Consider the following 12,017-nt stretch of genomic DNA (forward strand, 5'->3'; position numbering starts at 1 on the left):
GCTAATTTATCATTAATTAAGGAGTTCAAATTTTAAGATAATTATTCAATACTATATTTAAGAGATTTGGGTGTCTGATTAAATATTTTAAAATATATGGTATAAATATTAAAAGTGATATTATGTGTAATTTTTTTTAAAGTATAGATAAATTAAGTATATATGGTAGTAAATTATGTCTAGTTATGTAGTTTTTCTTAGATGTAACTTTTATCATTAATATGGTAGGATAATGTCGGAAATGTGAGAATTGTAGCATTGATCTGGAGAATTATTGTTCGCGTCAGCAGTGGCGTAGCCACAGCCCTAGGGTTTTTGAATAGTTAAAGGACCAAAGCTAATAAGTTTTTGAATAGTTAAAGGACTAAATTCGTTAAGTGTATAGTTAATGGACCATTTTAGACCTACTCCTATAGTTAAGGGACCATTTTAGACCTACTCCTATAGTTAAAGGACTATTTATGTCATTTTCTCAATTTTTGACCATACATTCTAAAAAAACCACCAAAGTATCTAGTGGAGCGGATGAGGCTGCTCCTCACTCAACCAAAGGTTTTCAATTCGAGCCCTGGATATGAAAAAATCTTTGGTAGGGAGCGCTTCCTCCAAATGGGCCCCTACGTGGCGGGAATTTAGAATAGTTGAATTCTAATGCGAATATCGAACACTGAATAAAAAAATTGTTCTAAGAAATTTAGCTCCACAAATCCAATGGGGTTTTAACCATATATTTATTGCTGATTTGAATCAATCACAATCGAATATATATGAGTAGTTGAGTACATTTCACCATCTCTTAAATTTCTATTACTCCTCGATATATCAATGTTGTTAATTAATTAGCAAATAGGGTTAACATAATAAAGGAGTAACAATTGCTAGTAATTATTTAATTCTTCTAATTTATGGTTATGGACCCATTGTCCATCTTTACAAAGAAAAATTGTAATTTCAGAATGTATTTAGTATCTTTGATATATGTATCTGACTTGGAATTTGATACAAAATTATTAATTAGCAAGACAATAGGTAATCCGTAATTATTTTAAACCATAAAGTGAATTAGTATTTAGGGTAGAAACTATAAACTATAAAGTGAATTAGACTTGACTTCGCATATTGCATAAAAGTTTCCAAGAAATTTCCTACTAGACACTTTGTCTAGTGATAAATTTGCTATAAAAAAAGAGGTGATTTAGTTCCTTTTACCAGCAAGATGAATAATTAATAAACACGAGAAAATTCAATATCATAATTCAATGTTTCTGATAGCAAAAGAATGTATGTTCATCTCTTTTGACAACTCTGATTCTAATTCACAACTCCAGCTCCAACTCCGACTCCAGTGGAACACGTTCCCTTTTCTCCGTTAGCTGGTGTAAGAGAGATGTCGTGTCACCTTTACTAATATATAAAAGAATGGATTATTGCATACACAAGTTCTTTCGCGAATCTCTTTCTTAGGCAGAGGAAACATATGCCCTTCGTATGCAGTGTTACGCGAAACTCCAAGTTTGCACTGCATACAGTAAAACATAGACGTTACTTATTGCTTTCATAAAGATTGAAGTCAACAAGCTAGACAACAGACAGACAGCTCCTTAGATTTGAGTAGTTAAATGTAATTAAATAGTGAGAGTTGTGCACTCCTTACTGTATCGTTGCAGCTCGATGAGTCTCTTCTCTGTTGACAACATCCACGACTCCAACGATATTCAATACCTTCATATACATAATTTTTTTGTCAGATAAAATATATAATAATAACTTGTGAGCTACTCAATCTCGTGACAAAAGAAAACGATGATCTGTGTGACCTAATCTAATGTTACACTTAGCATTTTCTCTGTGACCTTATAACACCTACAAATGATAACCTGGTGAAATCTTTATATCGGTTGGGTAATCTACAGAAAGACGAAATTCAAATAGAATGAATTATTGCATACCCAAGTTCTTTCATGAAACTCTTGGTTTTGTTCTCCGTTTCCCAGTCTGCTCTGCAAAAGTAATCCAAAACCAGAATAAAACTTGTTATAACCACTTATAAGTAATCAAAATATTGATGTTAGTAAGACAACAGGTAATCACATATTCCTAATCCAAAACTATCACAACATGTCTAATCATGAATTATTGCATTTCGTCTTTGAGCGAAGGGCTTAAAAATCTAGCATTCAAAGTTTGGCAAGAAATAAAAAATGTCATGACCCATTGTCCTCCAAACTCACAAACACTCTTAGTGACAAGGAATGTGAAGAACAGATGTCACGCTGCAATGACGAGATGTTCTGGAACAACGAATTACAGAACGAATTATTGCTCCAATCTGCATGTATTGTGTCTAATTGCTGTGGAAATCCTGGCAGCTGTGTAAGCTTCTTGCAATCTGATAACTCCAACAATCGAAGAGCACCAAGTTCAGATATGCTTTGAGGCAAATGCTCAAAATTATTTCCATTGAGATACAACTTTTTCAAAGAGGATAAACATCCAATGTCTTCTGGCAGCTGTGTAAGTCTCTTGCAATCTGATAAGTCCAAGTTTTCAAGAGCACCAAGTTGGGCTATGCTTCGAGGCAAATGCTCAAAAAATTTTCGTGGCATGAGTTTATATGTTTGTGTCACCAGACAACAGTTGACTTCATTTTGATTGAAGGAGTTCTTTGTGTTTTACACCCCCTAATGTACTTTTTGCTTCAACCGGAACTAGAATCAGAGACCTTATGGTTCTCCACACACTCCATTGAGTGTTGGGGCAATAAAAGAGTTAACAAAGCCATTATGAATTTTCTTCACCATTACCAACAATGATTATGAAACTATATAGAGAGACATAGTAGATGTTTAAACCTTGTAATTCTCTTCCGATATGAAATCCTTACAATTGATCTTGTGTTTTTTGGGCTAATTCTAAAATTTGATTTTATCTGTTAGTTTTAGATTATTGACACGAGTCCTATTTTTAGTCCAAAGGCTAAGATTCGTATTCAGTTTAATCTAATCTATATTACATTACAGTAATAACCATAAGTGAGCAGTGCCCGAAAACAGGTATAGTTAAAAAATGACATACAACAATCAGAGAGAGCATCAAAATGAACTAGTAGCAAGTCTTAAAGCCATGGATCAGTTGCTACCTTTGGGAATAGCACTTTGCTTTCTCTGTGAACTTATAATGATAACGCGGTGAAATCTTTATATTGGTTGGGTATACATCTGCAGAAAGACCATGATCAGGGGAACAGGTATAGTTAAAAAACGAAGTACAACAAGGTCAAAATCTGAAACTTGGTACTAAGAAAAGCAGAATAATGGCTTGCAGAGTAATATAATACAGATGATTAAGGGAACATATAACAAAGAGATGATTAAAAGATGAATTGTGGAATTTGTCCTTCTGATCTTCATCAACTCAAGAATGAATGGGGAAATAGCAAATACCCTATGGTGCCTGGGTAAATTAATTTGTTCATGTCTATTTTCTTTTTATTTTTGGTTAAAAAAAATTAATTTTCTTTTTATTGTTAGATCCAAAAATATTAACCAGAATTTTCACTAACGAGATTCAAAAATATTAAGGAACAAAGAAGCTAACAGGATTCAACATTCACTATATATATACACATAAGTAATTTTTCGGCGAAGAACATTTACTAGCTAGTTTTCTTGTTCTCTGTATCTTTTCAATTTTTCACATTATATTTTGGATTTGAAAGCAATCCTGATTTGGTTCTTAGTCTATATATTTGGCCATATTGAGCTCTTGATACCTTAGTAAATCCTGAGTTGTTGGGACATGGTACTCCCTCCGTCCCATTTTATAAAAGTTAGTTTAACTCGACACGGAGTTTAAGAAAGAAATGAAGACTTTTAAAACATAAAGTCTAAAATGAATAATAGAACTTACTATGACTATGAATCATTTCATTAAGAATAAAATGGACATTTTAAAGTTAAATGTGTCATTTTATTCGGGATGGACTAAAAAGGAAAGTAACTCATATAAACTGAGACAGAGGGAGTAAAAATGAGCGGTATTTGTATCGATTCGATCTACTTGTGAGTGTAAATATAATTGCAAGCATGAGGTTGTTGGTGTTGTAACTGAGGTGGAAAGCAAGGTGGAGAAACTTAAGGTTGGAGACAAAGTAGGTGTTGGATGTACGGTAGGATCATGTCGAAAATGTGAGAATTGTAGCATTGATCTCGAGAATTATTGTCCTCGTCAGATTCCTACATACAACGGCTATAACTTAGCGGAACCCTCACGTTTGGAGGTTACTCCGACATGATGGTATCCGATGAGCATTTTGTAGTACGGTGGCCTGAAAACTTTTCGATGGATGTTGCTCCCCTGTTATGTGCTGGAATTACTATTTATAGTCCTTTGAAATATTTTGGACTCGATAAGCCTGGAATGCACATTGGTATTGTTGGTCTTGGTGGGCTCGGACATATGGCTGTTAAATTCGCTAAGGCATTCGGAACCAAAGTGACTGTCATTAGTACATCTGCTAATAAGAAGCAAGAAGCAATTGAGCATTTGGGCACAGACTCTTTCTTGATCAGTCGCGATCCTGAGCAGATGAAGGTGAATATAATAATTCGTTATCATTGAACTTTGTGATCATCTTATCTGGATGTTTAAACTGTTTGAGAGAGCACCCTTTATTTAATTAATTGTGTCTTCAACACACTACTTCTTGATTCTTTTCAGGAGTCAAGCACGTGATTTTTTTATTTATTTTTTACAATGGTGGTGTTGAGGTTTTTGAACTCACGACCTTCGCTTGCTCTGGATTGTGTTGAAGTGTTTGACAATCTCATCTAAATGCTTAAGTTGTTATGCCAGTTTAGCAATTTAAACACGAGAATGGGGGCTAACCTTTTGTTTATTTATATTATTTAATTACATACGAACAGGCTGCAATGAACACATTGGATGGGATTATCGACACTGTTTCGGTGGTGCACCCTATTCTTCCATTGCTTAAGTTGACGAAATCTCATGGTAAGCTTGTTATGGTTGGTGCACCAGAAAAACTTGTGGAGTTGCCCGTGCTTCCTCTACTTATGGGTAAGCAAATGCAAGATTTCAAATAATAAAGTTCAGACGAAAGCTTAGTGCACAAGATTATCTTTTTCTCAAGACTAAAGTTTGTATATATAATGTGGAAAACAGGAAGGAAGCTAGTGGCTGGAAGTTGCATAGGAGGGATGAAAGAGACTCAAGAAATGTTGGACTTCGCAGCTAAGCATAACATAACACCAGATATTGAAGTTGTGCCAATGGACTATGTGAACACAGCGTTGGAACGTCTTCTGAAATCGGATGTGAAATATCGTTTCGTGTTCGACATTGGCAATACATTGAACAAGAAATGAGAACAAGGAGGGGTTCAATTAAGTAGCAGTGTTTCTTGGCTAATTAGATCACATTAATTTCAAAGATGATTAATAAAATGTCTTTCTTGCACTTATTAAAATAGAAAAAGAATATAACTTCTTCAGTAGAACTTGATGGTTGGGGAGAAATTATTTGAGGAAGTTAATATAGAGACATGTTGTTCTTGTTGTGTGTTTGTATTTTAAGCAAGAAAAAATGGTGTGAGGGAATTACTAAACATTCCTTTCTACTACTCTTATGTTCCATATAAATAATAAGTTTTCGTATACAACTTCTTTTTTTTTGGTTTTTCATCTAGTCTTTGATATTTATTTTGGGGCCCAACCACCATACAATTGAAAAACGATACGACCCAAGATCAATTCTGGTTCTTCTTTCTAAAAAAATAAATCAAATTCAAAAGCACACCACCCTTCTTACTTTACAACCAGCCTCCGACCCAAAGTGCTTTTAGAAAAGTCGGTGGGGCAATCAAAGAGACTTGCTTTTGATGTAGAACCGGGGGAAGAATTATGATTTATGGCTATAAAGGCCCTCACCCTTTTAGGCACATGGTTTTAAAGATTAAATCTCAAAGCGGTACTAAAGATTAGGCAGAAGAAGAACTATAACTATAATTCTTCGCCCCTCCCCTTGTACCAAAAACAAGTTCAGAACATAAAGATATTGGGCTCATCTATTATAAGTTATTAGTTTACGGAGTTATCTCAAATATCTCGAGTAAGGAGCTGACCGGACGGATTTGAAAATCCACGTTCACGTCGGAAAATTCCACATTCTTTCTAACAAAGACAACTTTGTAATCAGACCGGAGACTTGAATCCGACTCTTTTGATTAAAAATGGAGGAGTACTTATTAGTACTCTACCACAATCCTTGTTGTTGGTTCAGAGGTTCTACAGTTGGGTTTACGGTCTGGAGAATCTTAGACGGTTATAGAGTGGTCTTGTGGAAACTATTCAGAAATTGGGTCCCCAATATCTAGTTCTATGGATGACCAGTACAGTCCACAAAAGTTTATACAGACCATAGGTCAGTCTGTAGGTCTCCTCATGCAGTTTTAAGTTAAGGGAATTTGTGTCTTTTTCTACTATTTTAACTCTTAAACTACGTAACTTTTCCCTATAAATTAACCCTATAACTAGTTTTACTCTTAGAAAACTATTCATTCCATTTCATTCTCCAAGATCTCTCACAATTCACTCAAGGGTTTCTCTCAAAAGTTCTCCCCAAGGCTCCCAATGGATTTATAGGGTTCTTCATGTCTTCTAGGTCTTTTTCCTTCGGGATATGTAGGGAGTTAATCAATAGGTTCCATTCACCCATTGAGTCCTAAAGACTCTTCAAATTCTCCAATTCAATTTCCCTAAATTTGTTAGGTTTTTATTCAATTTCTTATGGGTTCTATTTGTATGGATTTAAATTGTTTGATTTTGATCAAATTATGATTGTTTAGACTAAATTATATGCTTCCCAATCAGTTCCATATGAACTCATGCATTGAAAATGATTTTGACTATGAACCCTAATTTGCATGAATTTGAAGAAAAACTATGAATCAATGAATTATATTTTCATGAACTTATGCATGATTTATGAAATTGAATGTCTTATGATCTAGGTTACGTTAAGATTTGCATCAATTTAATTGTGAAACGTTTTCTCACATTAAGGGATCATGGTTTGGTGAAAGGTTTTCTCGTTCATGCATGATTCAAGATTTAAGTAGTTATTCTATGATGTTTTTATGTTGGATTAGTAACTTAATTGTGCTTTTCCATGGATGATGATATGCTTATGTTTATGACTAATTTCATTGAGATTTCACTTAGAATCGAGAGGATATTGAAATTGAGGCTCTTCCGTTAGTATAGACCGGGTCTCAAGTAGCAATCTCCTTGTCCCTAACTATGTGTCCCTGTAGATTGTCTTAAGTGACATAGCTAGTGGATCCACCTAAACTAGAAGTTTAAGGTCTTTGCATTTGCAAGCAAGGAAACCTCTTTTTAATGTGGGAGAATGACATCGGATTCCATGTTATAGCTCATGTGTTATATGTCGGTTAATAGTAAATATTTCACAAAATGAACTAAGTTACTTTTCAATGTTTTACGAAGTTGCCTTTATGATTTCAAGATGCATTGACCACGTACATGGTTATGATTCTTCTTTGGAGGTTTTTACTATGTATAGCTTGGTCATGCACATAATGTTTTCGATTATGTCCCTATATGATCATGCTTACATTTTATGCATATTTGTCATACTTAGTACATTCCATGTACTAATGCATACTTGTGCCTACATTGTTTCACTAATGAAGGGCTTGACGACTCTTCTCCCTCCATTTGTGGCTAGTTGATCACTTTAGAGACTTGAAAGCAATGTCACCTGTATTGATTTCTTATTTTTTTTTATGTTTTGGATGTTGTACGTGGTGTACGAGTTACGTTCCGACCACTTATTTTGAAATTATATATAGAAAGGTTTGTCAAGACTATGTTAGACTTCTGCTTTTAAATGTCAAACCTCTTTATTGAAATAAAATCTCCTACTTTGTCTATTATATTGCGTAAGGGTAAAATGGAAGAGTATTTCACCCTATACCCTTGTATCAATTTAAATATTAATTTAGTTTTTTTTTTAATTCTTATATCTACGTGTAAATTTTTTAATTAGTTGGCAGCTATTGAGCGGCTCACTAATCCACGTTGGATCGTATGCATTTCACGTGTTTGGGCTGCATTATTCGTGTGTCTATTTATTCAACTTTATACATGTTTAAGTTTCTAAGCATAAATGTGAGTTGATGCCAAGTTAAAATGAATGTATTAGGTCTTTGATATAACTAGTACAACAATAACAACACCATTCTTTGTCCGAAACATTGTTGGATTGGCTATGTTTATTTCACATAAACATTACATCAACTATAATCAATCAGCATAAATGTCTACCTCAACGGAATTATCTAACAAAGCTATGGAATCAGACGAAAATGTCGTAGAACTTCCCATGATCTGATGAACAATCGGTTCAGATTGAAGAGGCTGAGGAGGTACTTCTAGCACTTCAACTTCGCCTTCAAGCATTTCTACTACTTTACTCATTGAAGGGCGTTGTATCGGATTTGTTTGTATACACCATAATGCAACTAAACTCAGCTTTCTAGCCATCTTCTTTTCATCATCATTCGCTTCTTCATCCACCACAATCTCTTTCCCCTTGTTGAACTTATCGTAAATATTATAAGGAAAGTATTGGCTGGAATTCTCTTCATTTGCAACTTCATTTCTCTTCAAGTCCAACATTTCCATTAGCAGCATTCCGAAGCTGTAAACATCAGCTTTGTATGAGATTGCTCCAATGCTTCTGCTGATCAGCTCTGGAGCAACATATCCAATCGTTCCACGAGCAGCTGTGAGAGTCACAATGCTCTTATCTNTTCAAAAAAAATTCTAGAGTGTTACAGGTTCAAACACTTATCTCATGAACTAAGCAACACAATTAATTTTTTTTTTTTACCATTTTCTAACATATGATTACAATTATATGGACAGTAAATATTATATATATTTGGTAAAAAAATTATGAGAATACTTTATTTAAGAGCTCTTCTCGTCTTGAGATGAGAAACAAGTGATACAAATAATTAAAATAAATCAAACTTCTTTATTCTTATTTTGCTCCAGTTCTTGTCAATGGGTTCTTTGGATCAAATCCTTAATGAGTAAGTATCTTTTCCATTACTTTTTATTTCCTCACACAATAAAGAAGTAGAAATTAATGAGAAATTTTGTTAAAATATTTTTTTAAAAATATTTTATTTTATTTCGATATATTATAGAGTCATAATAAAGAAAAATAATAATTTTATAAGATACTAAAAATTGAAAAATAACAAATAAAATAATTAAAACTTAGTAAAAGTTGGATCGATTAGGTTATGACCTGCATTTTAGTCCATTTAAACCCAAGTAACGTTTGGACAAGCCAACAACACATTTATGCCCCCTAATCTATATCCGAATTTCCAACTGCACACTTTAATTTTACGGGAGTCCTATCACCCCCTGAATTGCTTAAAGTTGAAATAATTACATCGGTAAAAAACCACAACCACATCTATGTTGACCTGTGCATTTCACATGTTTGACACATGGAGATTTGATTAATTTATTATTCTTTTTCAAATTTTTTTGTAATTCCTTTCCCCTTTTTCCTATACTCTCTCAATTTCTTCAAATCCTAAAGTAATTTCTTCTCCCAATTCCTTCAAATTCCTAAAGTAACTTCACCATTACTTTAAACACCAAAGTACATCAAAATTGGATTGTGAATAACAAAGATGAATAGTGATATTCGCTCTTTGCTCGTCGTAAAACTGAAAAACAAACTAATCGTTGTTTCGTCATGATTTTGCTTTCTTCGTTGGAGATCGCTAGTCGGAGCAGTGCAACCACAAGATTTTGTTGTTGTTGTCGTCGACCTCACTATGAGAATAAAGGTAGATCAGAGGGAGGGTTTTTGCTGGTGGCGACAGTGGTGGCTGCTGGTGTGGCATTTCGCCGGCCAGTCAAGCAGGGAAAACCTAAAAACAAACTAAAAAAAGTGAGGGGAGGGAAAGAGGGATAACGAACAAATGAAAATTCTCCCAGGGAAGATGAGGAAGAACCAATGTAATTGATTGATAATTAAAATATTTATAAATAAATAAATAAAAAGAAAAAATATTCTCATTTGGGAGTTCAAATGGATTTGATTTAAACCTAATTTGATTTTTTTTCAAATTTGATCCAAATCCCTTTTCTGAGTGATATAAATACATGTCATTTCATATTTAATTGATTTGATTGATTTTTAAAAGTTTTTTACGTGAGAGTTTAAAAGCATGGGTGAAATCAATAATTGTGAATCCGGTGAAGATGGTGGTGGCAATGACGGCTTAGAGATAGTGAATGATGGAGGAGTTTGATCTTTATTGCTATGGAGAAGGAGGACAATAAATAAGAAAAAAAAATACATATATTTACAAAAAGAGATTAAAAATAAAGTTTTAATATTTGTTTTTGTGCTCACTCTCTTAAAGAGCGTGAAATACTCACTTTACCAGCTAAACATTCAGGGAGGTATTAATTTTAGTTTTAAGAACTCTAAGGGGGTGATAAGACTCCCGTAAAGTTGAAGTGTGTAGTTGGAAATACGAATATAGGTTGGGGGGCTTTTGACCATTTTCTCTATTTACTAATTCTATCATTTTGACCAGCTCAAATTCGACCCAACCTGCCCATTCACTATCCATAGTCCCAATCATCGCCTAATTAAGATGAGTTCAAACACATGACTTATCTCATGAAATTAGTAACAAAATCAATATTTTTCCATTTTCTAACATATTATTAAAGAAAAATTTGTCTATTTCAGCCTAATGTCATTTGGACAAGCTTCATTCATTTATTAACTCAATTATTTTGACCATCTTAAATTCAATCATACCAGTCTATTCATCACCCATAGTCAATCATCACTTAATTAAGAGGGGGTCAAACACAATATCTCATGAAATTAGTAAAAAAATTATTATTTTACCTTTTTCTAACATATGACTACAATAATTTATATGGACAGTAAATATATCACACTTGGTAGCAACATTATGAGAACGGTCTATTTAAAGGGTTTTCCCCCTCTTGAGATGAGAAACAAGTGATATACAAAATTAAAATAAATCAAGTTTTTTTATCCTTATTTTGCTTCAAAGTTCTTGTCAATGGCTTCCTTCAATCAAATGATTAATGGGTGAGTTTCTTTTCCATTTCTTTTTATTTTCTCACACAATAAAGAAGTAGAGATTAGATCTGAAATTTATCGTCAATGCTTCACTAAAAAAATCTTAGCTAATAAAGACTTTTTTATAAAATAGAATTAAGGATATAAGTTTATTCTTTAGCGATTTTTTGCTTTGTGGGTGTATGTAACATATAAGTTGTTATTTATTCTATAGTCTTATGATTTTTTTTTAATGATGCTTAGAATTGATCTTGAGGGCCAGAAAGAAGCTAAAAAAATTATGTTGGAAAAGAAAATGCTCTCAATGGAGAACAAAATGCACGAAGAAATATTGAAGGCATTGGAGAAAGGCATTTGCTCTACTTGCATTTGGGAGAAATATTTGCGTGAGATGAATATGCAAGTTAGCGATATATTGTTAATATATATATAACTTAAATTCTATAAATTATTATTGACTTTATATGTGTCTTTTTTTGTAGACTGAGATGTTGTTGAGTGTTTTTCGAAATTTGGAGAACAAACGAGATGAGGAGTAAAGATGGCCGTTGAAACTTCTAGTGAGATTACATGATACCAACATATCATATTAGTAGTCTCAAAATAAAGTATTTGTGACTCTCTAGAAGGGAATTTTTATTGTTATGCTTAAGTTTATTAAATTCTAGTGGCACTCTAGTGCACATTTTTAAATTTATGGATTATCATTTCTATTTTATCTTTATGCAACTTGTTATATTTTTCTTGATATTATTTTGTACATGTTAAAAGATAAGCAAATACAATGAAGGAAAGATCAACAAAAATAAAGATACAAG

At 33.2% G+C, this 12,017-nt stretch overlaps 1 protein-coding gene and 1 pseudogene across 1 annotated transcript; one reads left to right on the forward strand and one right to left on the reverse strand.

Moving 5' to 3' along the window:
• The first annotated feature begins 3,377 nt into the window (after positions 1-3,377).
• LOC125852986 (8-hydroxygeraniol dehydrogenase-like) lies at positions 3,378-5,538 on the forward strand (annotated as a pseudogene).
• A 2,807-nt stretch (positions 5,539-8,345) lies between these two features.
• Positions 8,346-10,711, reverse strand: LOC125852987 (rust resistance kinase Lr10-like). Its single transcript, XM_049532678.1, has 2 exons — positions 10,693-10,711; positions 8,346-8,851 (listed from the first exon to the last, which is right to left on the reverse strand). Exons 1-2 carry the CDS (start codon positions 10,709-10,711, stop codon positions 8,346-8,348), a joined length of 525 nt encoding a protein of 174 aa, XP_049388635.1.
• Between the last annotated feature and the right edge of the window lie 1,306 nt (positions 10,712-12,017).

The sequence above is a fragment of the Solanum stenotomum genome, unplaced genomic scaffold, assembly GCF_019186545.1.
Source record: "Solanum stenotomum isolate F172 unplaced genomic scaffold, ASM1918654v1 scaffold7256, whole genome shotgun sequence".
NCBI classification, from domain to species: Eukaryota; Viridiplantae; Streptophyta; class Magnoliopsida; order Solanales; family Solanaceae; genus Solanum; species Solanum stenotomum.